Source organism: Pholcus phalangioides, unplaced genomic scaffold, assembly GCF_987345545.1.
Source record: "Pholcus phalangioides strain wild (caught in Gottingen) unplaced genomic scaffold, Ppha-v1.0 ptg000022l_1, whole genome shotgun sequence".
NCBI lineage: Eukaryota > Metazoa > Arthropoda > Arachnida > Araneae > Pholcidae > Pholcus > Pholcus phalangioides.
The window spans coordinates 26,530,688-26,545,039 of record NW_028301615.1 but is presented as its reverse complement, the minus strand read 5'-3'; the positions used below and the strand labels follow the sequence as shown (position 1 = coordinate 26,545,039).

The 14,352-nt window shown below is 40.1% G+C and overlaps 2 protein-coding genes and 1 pseudogene across 3 annotated transcripts in view; 2 read left to right on the top strand and 1 right to left on the bottom strand.

Annotated features, from left to right (window-relative positions):
• LOC149070104 (uncharacterized) overlaps positions 1-14,352 on the top strand; it is an 85,458-nt gene that overhangs the window by 834 nt on the left and 70,272 nt on the right. The window contains exon 2 of the mRNA XM_089249232.1: positions 13,382-13,417. Within this exon, the coding sequence (XP_089105358.1) occupies positions 13,382-13,417 (36 nt within the window). The remainder of the gene's footprint in view (positions 1-13,381; positions 13,418-14,352) is intronic.
• LOC149070106 (pseudouridylate synthase RPUSD2-like) lies at positions 5,736-7,189 on the top strand. Its single transcript, XM_089249753.1, has one exon. The coding sequence runs from the start codon at positions 5,800-5,802 to the stop codon at positions 7,159-7,161; it is 1,362 nt and encodes a 453-aa protein (XP_089105879.1). The 5' UTR covers positions 5,736-5,799; the 3' UTR covers positions 7,162-7,189.
• Positions 8,394-10,884, bottom strand: LOC149070105 (pseudouridylate synthase RPUSD2 pseudogene; annotated as a pseudogene). Its single transcript, XR_016195061.1, has one exon. The product of XR_016195061.1 is annotated as a pseudouridylate synthase RPUSD2 pseudogene (transcript).

Here is a 14,352-nt window from a genome sequence, read left to right as displayed (position 1 = left end):
ACTTATTTTTCCTCAATCACCATTCGAATCAATGAATCAATCACCGGCTGAGTGTGAATGAAAAACAACTCTCGTGGTGTTGCGTTGCCATCGTTGTATAAATTGTAACTTTTTGACCATGACCTCTAGGTTCGAGGCCACTCCAAATCACCAACTGAATATATCCTCACACAATGTTTGTTTATTATTCTAGTAGAGAAAAATAGAGAGGGGGAGTGAGCAGGGCCGGAACTAGAGGGGGCGGGGTAACTGCCCTACGTGGCAAAATTTAGGTGGAGACAAAGAACACCGTAGCAAAATCATCGAATTTTAAACTTGTAGGGGCAGCTGAATCATGTTTACCCCGAGCGGCAAAAATCCTAGTTACGGCCCTGGAATGAGTACAACATATATATTTCAAATTTCTGTTCAATGTCAATCAAGTCTTTCTTCCGATGAAGCAGAGTATAATAAGTCCCATATAAGTATGAAACTAGGTTCGATACGTCTGATCTATCCGTGTACTCAAACACCAGTAGAACATTTTTCTAATGATCAAATATGAAAAATTAATACCCGGCTGCATGAACTTAATCTACCACTCATCACTGAACGGATTCACACTTCTCCCAAGGACGTTTCTAGCAAATCAAAACTCGGGCTATTTTATGCGAAATTCAAAATGGTAGGTCATTTGAAAAAAAAAGGACGGTGTGTGCAGGGCCGGACTTAGGCAGGTGCGAAGGGTGCAGTTGCACCGGGCCGCTAAATTTTAGGGACCGCAAAACGAATTAAAAATACTTTGTTTACAATGAGAAAATACGTTGATTGCATTGAGTTACATTTTGACTTATCAAAGCAATATCTTAAGATTCTGTCCAAGACAAGGGACCTTCGAGATCAAGGCCGCAACTAGATACTTGGTCACCCGGGGCAAGCGCGCATTTTGACGCCCCTTTGTAATGTTGAAGGAAAGGTTTCAGAATGAAATTTGCGCCCCCACGGGTCTAGCGCCCGGGGTACGAGAACTCCTCCTAGTTGCGGCCCTGCTCGAGATCTAGGATTTTGACAACCTCCCTCCCGAAACCATAACCTGCATTTTATAAGTTCGCGCCCTAGGCAAGTACTATTTTTGGGCGGTTCTTGTACAGTTTTCTTTGAGGCAGTGACGTGGGGAGGGATTTGCCTGTAATGCAAAAAGCAGCCAAATTCTGCGCCCTGTAAGTTTTTGGGCACGTGCCCACAAAATCCGGAGTGCTCAGGGGCGCTGGACAAGAAGGAGCGCTGAATTCTCATTCTAACAACGTACTTATTTAAAACTACAGGGGGCTGCGGTGCGACAAAATGCATGCTTGTCACAGCTGAAAGCGTATTTAGTTGTAACTCTGGGCAGATAATCCGTCGTCTAGCCTTGACAGCCCTTCCATTGTGGCGTACTGTGCACAGATGTTGTAGAGATGGCGCCTGCATTTTGCAGCAGAATGGGTCCGATGCCTATGCCAGAGAATAGCATAGGCATAGGAACCTGGAGGCTGAGTCTTATTTCAGACCCCTCAAGGATCTTGAAAAATAATTTCGGAGGGCCGCAAAGCAGCTGTTTTCGCACCGGGCCGCAAAATGGTTAAGCCCGTCCCCTGGGTGTGTGTAATTTACAACAGCCAGAAAAATGTTTAATTCTGGTCATTTGATCATTGATGTCGCACCACGGTCATTTTCTGCACACGAGGGCTAATTAGACCGGGACCTACAATTTATTGCCGATCCCGAACGGCAGGCTTGTTTTTTATACTCATCGAGATGTTGGTGCGCTAACCTCTCGATGGGGGACTCCCTGCGGTAGCAATTTTTTGCTGCGGTCAAGTCGCCGTTTTTGTTGTACCAATGTGTCAGGAAAGTTTTCTGACAAGGACGAACCGGGTATCGAACTCGCGACACCTCTTAACATCCTTTGGTACTTTAGGCGAGTATCTTATCGACCTGGGCTACCGCGCCCATTAGTTCTGGTAATTTAACTTCATTTTTATAGCCACTATTATTCGGAAAGTAAGCAATTGCAATATTGATAGAAAGAATTACGAAATTAGAAGAAAAACATCTGTTTCAAAATAAGAGATTATCTTTTTTCATCAGGGTGAAATGTGATTGAATCGGCTTGCAAAAAAACATATACAGTTTATTTTTATAGCGTTCTGTCGCCTGGTTCTATCGCCATGGGAAAATACCATCATCCAAGGGCGTAGCCAGGGGGGGGGGGACTTGGGGGTCTGGTCCCCCCCCCCCCGAAATGTGAGAAAATGACCGAAAAAAGGGAAAAAGATGGCCAAATCCATTGTTCTGTCACTTTGGTCCCCCCCCCGAAATGAAAGTGGTCCCCCCCCGAACGAAATTTCTGGCTACGCCCCTGCCATCATCATTACATCAATCAATTCTGAAACTAAAATGCCCTGAACAACATAAATCAGGAGTCTTCAACAGCTGACCCACCGCGGACCACATTCAATGGTCAAGCCCCATAGGCTATACTACACACGTTATCAAGTGCTCGGTGGGCCAAGACCCCTGACGTTAGCCAAAATTTGCAACAACGTACAATGTTATACGATGAAAATGATGGCTGTATACTAGTACGCAATCGCCTAATTTTTTATTTTGCAATATTTGGCTCATCTTTTGTCGAACAATTTTTGATTTCTTTTGTTCTTTATAAACTATATTTTGAATGTTTTAGTTCATCGAGCCCTTTTTTTATCTACTGAAAATTTCCTGTATCTCACTCCATTAAATTACTTCCTCATTGCGGTCACCGTCCGAAAGAGACATTCTGAAGATAAAGGGACAAGAAAGAGTAAATAAGATAACTGAGCCAAATATGAACAAACCATAAGAAAAAGTTTACACGAACGTCTAAAAGATAACAATTGCGTGGTTTCGGTCAACAAGTAAATTTTGTGATAACTTGTATGTGATCGAGAAAACTTTTTCTCCACCGAACTCAGTGACTGAAAAAGCAGATCGAAGTCTGATATATTGAGGGACTTGACAAAAAAAATCAACGATATATTTTTCAGCATTAATAATAATAAAGATTTTGCAAGTTCACCTTTTTCAAGTGAGTTCGAATGAGAGAGAGAGAAAAAAAATAGATCAGTGGGAAGTACAATACAGACATGAAAATAGAAACTTGGATTTGTAGACCTACTTCATTAGTATTTGTCACCAGTTCCAATGAAAAATTCTATCATGTTGAGGGCCGTCTTAAGAGCATCATGGGCCCCCGGGCCAAGTGTTTTTTGTGAGACCCTACCAGACAAATTCTCGAAAATTTCAACAAGATCTAATTTTTGTGAGGCCCGTGCCTTAAGATGGCACTGATTATGTTATAAAATGCATATTTTGTCATTCTTAAAAATTTTCCATACGGGAAAGTACCCCCCTTTGGGTCCTGCCCTGGTAAAACCTATCACTGATGGGCCATCAGTAAAAGTACTTGTTTCGTGGAGGCTTCGATTTCGTATGATGGAGTCATCAAATTTTCATATTTTATTTTTACTAACAATCATAACCTAGAATAGGATTCCTGGGCCTGGATCTCTTTCATAGGGGTGAAAGTCAAACAAAAACTGAAAAATCAAACAACACTACATACGCACTGTTAGGTACAGTTACACTTCCGGCACAGCTCACTAGGTAGTAAATCGCCCATAGATGGTGATAGACCTGAGTTGCGCTCGGTTTGAAAAAAAGAAAGGGATAAAAGTACCCTTTTCTAGTAGATTTATACTGTTCAAAAACAAAAAATTATAGATTCATAATTCCCCCTACTCCGGCTATAGCCCTCGTATATGAAGAGATTCCCAAACTTTTTACGTTCGCAGTATTTTCTTACGAGTTTCAAATATCTCTTGGAATCCCCACCGCGTACGCACATTTGACTGCTATTTTTCTTAATGTCTGGTAACCCTGGCCCACTTTCTTTGACTCCACACCTCTGTTAAATACTAGCCTGTGCACTAGTTAGGAGAAGATCTTAATTCAATTGAAAAATTATATTCCCGGGTCGTAATCAGAAATTTCTTTCAGAGAAGGACCTTGGTATTTTGGGGGTGGACCAAAGTGATAGAACAATAGACTTGAATGTTATTCTATATATCAATATATCAATATATCAATCATTTCGTCGGGGAATTGACTCACATCGCGAGGACCCAGGTTCGAACCCTCCGGGAACAGTCGGTGGTTGGCTGAAGCTGGTTTTCTATGGTTCCAACTTCAAGGCACGAATGTAAGCCGTTCTCCCTGTTGAAAAAAGTCTCGCCACAGAGAGCAGCAGACGTACACCAGTTCAAATATTTCATTTATTGCACTTCACTCATACTTTGTAAATAGATGGCAACACTAAAAATTTCACGAACAACACTAGATATGCACTAACGCGCACAAGCACACACTTCCGGCACCAGAGACGTATTTACGGGGGGGGGGGAGGTCTTAATAGCCTAGGTCGGTCAGTTCACAGGAGCGACAAATTTGAAGAATGAGTGGTGAGGGAAAATTATTAGAATAGAAGAGAGAGGGCATGCCTCTTCTGTCTTGAGAGCAAGAGGACAAAGTGAGTGAGTTACCAAACGAGTGACCCAAAGAATTTGCAAGCAGATGTATCTGCTGCTCCCTTGCTCTCTAAAAATCACTCTTTTGGTCATTCAAATGCTTGCACAGAATTTTGGTCTTTCATATGATTGTAAGCTCTCTAGGTCTCTGTGACCAAAATTCCAGAAAACCTAGAGTGTACGAGCGCGTGTGATCAAAATAGTGTGCAAGAGTGAATGAAAGAAAAAGAGTTACTAAGTGGGGTATTAACAGAGAAAAAGAGTTACTAAGTGGGGTATTAACAGAGAAAAAGAGTTACTAAGTGGGGTATTAACAGAGAAAAAGAGTTACTAAGTGGGGTATTAACAGGGACAGAGGGTACGCAGATAAATGGGATGTAGCCTAGAACGGCAAATATGGGGAATGACTATGTCAGAAACATCACACCAGAATGGGAGAAGGACGGTAAAATTATAGGCTGCCTTAGGCGAAAGAACCCTAAATCCGACTCTGTGTGGTACAACTCATTTGGTAATGAATTGCCCACGCCGATAGAACCAGAGTTTTGCTCGGTTTGAAAAAAAAGAAAGGACTCCCCCTCTCCATAGCCCCCCCCCCCACATCCTGGAGCAAGGCCCCAAGGCTGGGATCTTCTGCGGGCCCTTCTATAGTTAATTTATAGCGTGAAAAAGCAAAAAATGATGAGAATTGTCCCGAACCCTGTCAGCCCCGCCCTTGTGGGGAACATGCCCATGGACCCACATCCTGTAGCGGGGCCATTCAGTCAGACTTTTAACGGGCCCCTTCTGCAGTTAATTTGTAGCGTGAAAAGCAAAAAATGATAACCGTCCCAGGCCCCCCCCCCAAGGATGAGGGGTACCAGGGTTTTTAACCCTAGAAAACGGAGCTAGAAGCATCATTTTTTTTATTTTTCATGCTATAGAAGTGGCCCTTTAAAGATTCAGGCCTAGGGGGTGTCTGTTCCAGGATATGGGGGCGCATGTTCTCAGGTTTCCACTCCGTTTTCTCGAGGAATTTTGTAGATTGCACCACCTAAAAAATATTTACTTATTGCATACTAGATGTCGCTAAAACTGTTATCACGCATGTGACGTCATTTATCGCATAGGTGAAAAACCCAAGTGAGCCGTAACAGCCAGAACATTCGTGCGCAAACTTGTTTACACGTGTTTGTTTTCGTCAACACAGAGATCACTGGTTACAAGTTATTAAATGGCCGATAATAAAACTAAGACGACGGAATTAGGTTGCGAGGATGGAAAGGAGGGCATCATCGAAGGAGGGAGGAAGAGGAAATTCAAAGCCAATGTGAGCGACGAGTTGGCGAGTAATATCATCAAGCACAGCCGTAGGGACGAAGCGGCATCTTCGAGGTACTCCGGCGCTAGATTCGAAGAAACCGATTATTACTTCGAGAATGGTCTCCGTAAAGTCTACCCGTATCATTTCACTTTCACGACCTACTGTAAAGGACGCTGGGTAGGTCGGAAGCTCGTCGACGTGTTCGGCGACGAATTCCGGGCACTAACGAAAGAGCAGTACGTGGAGGGGGTCGAAACCGGGAACGTGATGGTCAACGGACTCAAAGTGGATCGCGACTACCTGTTGAAGGACAACGACCGCATCTCCAATAAAATACACCGGCACGAGATGGCAGTTCTGGCTAGCCCCATAAAGGTGTTGCACCTGAGCGAAGACCTCATAGTTGTTGACAAGCCTCCATCGATACCAGTGCACCCTTGCGGCAGGTACAGACACAACACCCTCTTGTTTATACTCGCCAAAGAGCATGGTCTCAAAGACCTACACACCATCCACAGACTGGATCGATTGACTTCTGGGATTGTCATGTTGACGAGAACCCTGAAGAAATCGCAGGACCTGGACAAATATGTTAGAGAGCACAAAGTCGAGAAGGAGTACCTGTGTCGTGTAGAGGGGAAATTTCCAGATGGAGTCATTTCTTGCAGGGAACCTATTGACATACTGTCACCAAAGATCGGTGTATGCCATGTGAAAGCGACGGGCAAAGAGTCCTGCACAGACTTCGAGAGGATAAGTTTTAACGGGAAGTCCAGCGTTGTTAGATGTTTGCCGCATACTGGCCGCATGCATCAAATCCGAGTGCATTTACAGTTCTTGGGTTACCCGATAGTCAATGATCCAATCTATAACCATACCGCTTTCGGACCTTCAAAAGGGAAAGGTGGTGTTACTGGAAAATCTGAGGAGCAGTTGTTGAAGGATCTGATGGACACCCACAACATTGACAAGTGGTTGAAAGTTGACGATGTTTCATCCAGCCCTATGCTCAGTAGGGAAGAAAACCTCTTGAAAGTGATGCTCGACAGTAACATTGATGGTGACGCCTATAAAAAACTTGAAGAAAAATACGAAAAAGATCCCACTAAATTCATAAGTGATCCTCATTGTAACTTTTGCGCTAATCAGTATAAGGACCCGGAACCGAGTGACTTGATACTTTTTCTTCACGCTTTACGATACAAAATTGATAACGATGAGTATAAGACTGATGTTCCCATTTGGGCAAAGGAAGACTGGGATCTAATGTGAATAAATTCGTAATTTGATATATTTTTAATCAGACTACTGTTATATCATTGTTCAATATTAATCAATGTTCCCTCTAAACCACGGTTTGAGAAATTGGACAATAAATTTTAGGCACCAGCCAAATTTCTTAGGAGCCAAGCATGAATTTCTGAAATAAAAACTAAATAATATAACTGCCAAATCTCTGTCCCTACTTTTTTTTTGGAAGGGTGGGGGGGATGTGTCCCAAAAGCAGGTCCGTAACTAAGCTGCCCCCCACAAAAAATATATGTTATGGTAAATGCAGTTATTATACGTGATAAACTGGTTTTTTGTTATTGCTGAGCATTTTGGTAAGTTCGATAAATTTACCTAAATAAATCACTTTTACCAGCAATTATGCATAGTACCCAAGTGCCATTGGTAAATTTTCCTAAATTAATCACATTCACTGGTGATTATGCATAATTCCTAAGCATCGTGTCATTGGTAAACGTAATACATTGTACTATAATTCATGCATGAACTGTATCATTATATTGAGGTCTGACTATATATTTGTCACACATCCTACATTCATTTGGAAGTTTTTTAATATTTATCAAATTCACCAAATGCACGAGGGCAGGGGTAGTTTGCATAATCACAAATATAGACAATGAATTTCAAGTATTTATCAAATTTTACCAACATCACTTGGTATTTATAATCACCGGTAAAAAAAAAGTGATAAATTTATCAAACTACTTAGACAATTGATAAATTTTAAACATTTTGTGGTGTTCTTGGCCTGCAATTTACTGAGTACACAAAGAAAATTTTACGTGCCGATATCAATTTTTTTAATCGACCTGGGATTTGTCTTGCCCTGTTGATAAATATGTATAATAGCTGATTTATCATATATACTTATTTTTATTAATCAAAAAGGCATCCTATGGCCCTGCCCAAAATATTCACTTGGAAAAGACTGCTGCTTATAAATAACGTCATTGCATAAACTGCGAAAAAATATGTAATTTCTAGGAATGGGGAGACAAAATTCGCCAAGCAGTCAGCATCAATTCAGCCTTTTGACATAAAAAATTGGTTGGATGACTTGTATCTATTTTGGATCTGATGGTGATTTTTTTTATTGCGAAATTTGATTTGAGAGTAGTAATTGCAGGTAATTTAACTTGATTTGTGTTCATTCTGCATCAAAAGTGTCTTTAAAAAAAGAAAAAAAAAATTGGAAAAATAACTTAATTAGGTAGGCACCCTTATGCACAACTGAAGTCTTTAAATGAAAAAATAATCATGAAAAACAGGAATACATATGTGTTTCTTGAGCAAAGATGGTGAAAATAAAATTTAATTATAAAATTTATACTCGGAAAACTTCGAGTTTTTATATTCTATCGCTTACCTAGACACTCCCTACATTTAAACATACAAAAAATTTACAAAAATCAAGACTTTATAGTAAGCAACCTTCTAATCCTTTATAGTAATCAACCTCCGGTCATTTTGACAGGTTAAAACCTAAAGCGTATGCCTAATTTTTACATATATGTAGAAAAAGATATTCTCTCCACTTGACAGTACAAGATATGCAGGAAACTGGTTGTTATGCAGAGATGATTAGGAAAGAAAAATTCATGTTTGGGTACTAAAACTGGGGGCCTCCACAGCCCTCTCGCAGTCCGGGTGAGTGTGCCACAATATGCAAAAGAAGCAATACAGTTCATCGCAGGGGTACCATTCTACAGAAATTTCTTATTGCTTCTATAGTATATTGGTAGTGTACTAGCCCGAACTGCGAGAAGGCTGTGGTTCGAGTCCCAGAGGAGACAAATGCTCTCAAGTTGTGCAGTGGTGAGATGCTTGTGATTCCACCACGAAGGTTACAGCGAAGGTCTATAGGTTCGATCCAATGGAAAGAACATTGAAAACAAGTTCTTTACCTATTGAGCCCAGAACGACTATCGATAGTTGGTGCCTCCCATTTCCCATCCAGCTCCATTGGTTGGAAATTTCCGTATGGCGATATGACCGGAGTTAGTAGTGGAGGCAATTGTGAATTTTTCTTTCCTGGTCATTTCTGCATAACAACCTGTGTCCTGCATATCTTGTACTATATTTACATTGTTACACAAAAGTGAAACTTGTCTTTTATTACAGAAAATAATATTAATATTTTAACAAATGATCAGTTTTGGGTCCATGCTTCTGAAGTCCAAGCTGGCATTTCACTTTGGAACTTCCAGTTTGTTCCTTTATATTCAAGGGCATGCAAACATATATATAAGTCGGATATAGCAGGTTCCCTCATTCCGATCCTGCAGTTCCAACAATCCTCATCGTGAGTTATTCGTGTCGGATCCTTGATAAATTTTGAGGAAACGACGTCTGTTTTGTATGTATTACTTAAGAGGAAGCTGTACTTTTCAAGTTGCAGATCTGAGTTCAGTGAACAGCCCTTTTCATCATGTGATAATGACTCGTACTTTTTTGCTTGTTGAATCCTGTGAAGATCCTCCAACACTTCTCTTACTGTCTTCCCAAAATCACCATCTTTACCCTTTTTTGGTCCGAAAGTGTAACTATTGTATAAAGAATCATTTACAATGGGGAACCCTAGGTACTGCAAGTGCACTCTTATTTGATGCATCCTTCCAGTCAAAGGTTTACACAGTACAATGCTCGTACCTCTGTCGTACCTGATTTTTCGGAATTCTGTCAAGCAATATTTTCCTTTTTCCCCAGCGATGGAAATGCCAATTTTCCCATGCATCTCTCTCACATGCGCATCACAATGGACAGTTTTGTTAGGGAAATCGCCCTCCACTCTGGCAATATAAATTTTTTGAACGAGTCTCTGTTGAATCTCTTCTTGGATTTGCTTCGCTCTTTCTTTTGTACGTGCGAACAGCAACACACCCGATGTCAACCGATCCAATCTATGTATCGCATAAAGACCTTTCACATCAAGCTCTTTTGCTAGCATGAACAGGACGCTATTATGTCTGTAATATCCACAAGGATGAACGGGTACCGAAGGAGGTTTTTCAACAGCAATCAGATCATCTCTATCACCTAGTATCTGCATATGTCGGGCTAGAACAGGCATTTCATGGCGATGGACAGTGCTGGACAGAACATCATGATGCTTCACTCTGTGATGGATACTAACCTTCTCTCCGTTGACAGTTAGCAACCCATTCTCAATTCGTTTAGCATATTCTTGTATCGGTAAATCACCGAGCTCATTACTATACACATCTAGGATAGTTCTTCCGAACCACCTTTCTTTACAAGTAGTCACGTAGGTGTACGAATAGGGATATACTTTACGCAATCCATTTTCGAAGTAATAGTCCGTTTCCTCGAAATTAGCTTCACTGTGACTGGTCCCTTCGGATGTGCGCGAAATTCTAGACACGGTTTTACTGCCCTCATTTATATTCAACGCCTCTGAATGCAACAAACGCTCGAACGCATTGCGGATATTTGTTTTAAATATGAAAATATCGCTGGTCGAAATAAACAGGGATCGTAATGACCGATAACATTTCATCTCGTTATTTAATATAAAAATTTAAAAATGGAACTGTTAAAACATACAATGGACCTTTTCCTATGAAATCTAACTAAAAATTATTCGAAAGTTATTTATACAGTAAGCGATCGGCCTGCCTATGATTTGACTTGAATGATTAACGTCCTCTATACATGCTGAGGACAGGCCTGCCTATGTTTTTGTTTACATACATTATTATGTACGGCCGAGACTATGATAATCAGTCTTGACTTGACTAGCTGTTGTGCTATCTGGGAAAAAAAAATCAGAATTTGAGTTGGTCAGAGCCAAGGCAATTCAAGATCTTTATTGAGCTTTTGTCAAAGCCGTTCATCTCTAGATTTACGTCATATTTGAAGAAAATGTAAACAGTAAAGATAAAGGACACTAATTATTCAAGTCAAGTTAAACAGTAAAGCCGGGTTTTCCTAGGAATAGGTTTGTCGCGCAGCGTGAACCGAATCAGACTATTTCGCGCCGACAGAAACACGTTACATAATCACGCTACGCGTTTGTGTTTTCCTAGCGAAGCACATCAGATTAAGGCGGCTATATAAAATATATGGCTTTGGCATCAGCTACTCTGTCGTCTGCATGCTCCGGTTTGAAGGGAAGGGTACGAAAACACACACAAGAGTGAAGAGAATATCGGCAAAACCGCGGCGCACGACGCATTTGACGCCTCCAGAAGCAGTCGGCTAATCACACCCGACGCAAAGCGCTGGCGTCAGGCGTATTGCGCTCTATAGGAAAACAGTCATGCTGCTTTTTTTACTGGTGAGTGGACGGCGTGTCGCGCTGGGTGAATCACGTTGCGCGCGGCACAGGAAACCTGCTCCTATACTGCAGCGTGCATGAATGTAAACTCTGTAAGACATTTAGTTCATTTTGCTGTTATATAAGCAATTGTTTTTTTTAAATAATGAAATGCCATTTTTAATTCAAATTAAGTGAATTTATACGCAGTAAAATAAAGTAATTAAATTAATTTATTTAATAATTTCCATCTCGAAACCAGCTTCACTGTGACGTCCCTTCAGTTGCGCGAAATTCTAGACACGGTTTTACTGCCCTCATTTATTTTTAACGCCTCTGAATGAAAAAAACGCTCGAACACATTGCCGATAGTTATTTTAAACATTAAAATATCGCTAGTCAAAATGAATGTGGGGATCATAATGAGCGATAACATTTTATCTCGTTACTCAATATTAATATAAAGCAAAAAAAATCAATGTGGCTTTTAAAATATAAAATGTTCCTCCTTCTACGAAATTTAACAAAAAGTTATCTGGAAAAAGAATTATACAAGAGGTGATCTGCCTACCTAACCGCATGGTACTAATATCCAGTGCCAGTCTTAACGCATGGGATCGTCCGGGGGGTCTCAAGAGAAGAGGGCCTCACAAAAATGAGATTTGGTTGAAATTTTCCAGAAGTTACCTGGTAGGGCATCAGAAAAACACTTGCCCCGGGGTCTATGATGCTCTTAAGACATCCTGCTACTATCTTCTCGATAATGTTTTTGTTTAAAAATATCATGATGTACGGCTTTGACTACAAGAACTATACTTTCGATGGGGAGAAATCTGAATTTAAGTCGGTTAAAGCCATTCAACTGTAGATCTCCTTCGTATTTTTAAAAAAAAAAACGTAAACAGTATAAGACGGGTTTTCAAAGCCATCTCGGAAGCTCCTGCCAATCAAGTTTGGGCCATGTGCCTCAAGAGCCTCTGTCTGTTACGTGGATTTGAAGGACCCATTTCAGAAACCCCCTGTGACATAAGTTTGGGTCGGGACCCATACCATTGTGGTGGTTGAGTGGTCATAGCAACAGATTCTCATCGTGAGGTCCTGGGTTTGAACCCCACTGTAAGCACACTGGTGGTTGGCTGAAGTTGGTTTTCTGTGGATCCCAATTTTGAGGCTCAAATTCAAGCCATGTTAAAAAGTCTCGCCACAAGGCCTACAAGTGGTACAAATATTCAATCATTACACTTTCACTTCAAAAATATATGGCAAAACTGAAAAATCAGACACAACACTAGATATGCACTCAGACAAGTATACGCACACTTCTGGCACAACTCAGTAGATAGTGAATTGCCCATGGCGATAGACTCGAGTTGTGCTCAGTTTGCAAGAAAGAAAAATTAACAGAACCCTGATGTAAGATATATTGTTTATATTTTGATATGTACATAATTATTATTTTTTTCAAAAATTAAAATACTGTATTTAAATACATAACAAATCGGCTGGCTGGTTCAAGACAGCAGCCATTCAAAAATCCTTGTTTTGAGATATCAGCGTTTTTAAAATTCCCTTTGGAACTCAATAGGAGTCAACTCACATTAATTTTCAGTATGGGAGTTTGTAAGCAGAGTTTGAATTTGTGTGTATTGAGGTATTTGAAAGCGTTTTCCATCATTCTCATCATGTACATAATTCAAAAATGCAATTTTTTGGGTTGCTGTCTTGAACCAGCCAATTGGAATAATGCATTTATACACAGTGGAATGAATAATCTAATCACGGATTTATTCCGTAATTTCTAAAAAAATTAATTCCATCATGTTATACCCTAGAAAAGGGAAAAACTTGTTTTGCATTAATGCACTTGTAGGTATATTGTTCATATGCTATAAATTAACTGATGTTTTAAAATTTTTTTTGTAGGTCTTCTTTCATCAGGTGAATGTTCCTCAAGTGATGGTGAGTACTTTCGATGTTTAAAAAAAAACTGAAATTAACTTGAGGGAGGGAGGGAGGTATTTCAAAATCACTTATGGTACACAGTACATTCACAGATTACTTAAGTGTCCTGCTGCAAATTTTAAGATCACTTAAGCAGCCCGCAGCATATTTTCAGATCACTAAAGTGGCCCGCACTCTCCAAAAGGTTGAGCACCCTTGGTGTATAATGTATAATTTTAGTTCATATTTTTATAATGACTCCTCGAGGATTTTCATGATGATACAGTCTACACTTGTTATAATGACCCCATCTTATTATTGCAACCATTTCATTAAAACTACTGTTAGAATAAATCCAAAATGTGTTTCTCATCAGGATATACCAATATGTTTTCCTTTTGATATAATGGCCACCCAATACACTGTTCGTTTTTAATGGAATGATGGGAGGCGTGGTATTGTAATAACGAGTGTAGGAATGAGCAAGGGCTTCACTTTGAAATGCCTGCTTGCATTCACATACAGAAAGTAGAGTGAGACAATTCTAGAGCTCATTGGCTTGTAATATAAATTCCAATTCCTGCTGTCTGGTTTTTTACTGGTAGGACCATAGCGATTGACTTTAGCACTCAAGTCAAATAATGGCTTTTCTCTAAATTATTGAATGTTTTCGTTAATTCGCATGTGCAAACCATTTTTTTTTTTAAATTTGAGCTTTTATTAAAATAATATGTTTGAAAAGTTTTGAAATTTATTTTATTAAGGAAGAATTAGAATAGAACCTGTTTATTTAATGTTTTTTTTTAAGTAACTACCCTGTGCAGTTATGAATTTTTGTGACATTGTGCATACAAAGATGTGAATGTGAATTGCAAGCTTTTATTTTGCTATATCTCTCCTTCGCCTTCGTCACTGCTCGCTGTACTTCAGAACCTGAGAATCATTGCCCCTTA

Bases quoted from the DNA above. Each gene is read 5' to 3' on its own strand.
- LOC149070106 (XM_089249753.1), top strand. From the start codon at position 5,800: ATGGCCGATAATAAAACTAAGACGACGGAATTAGGTTGCGAGGATGGA.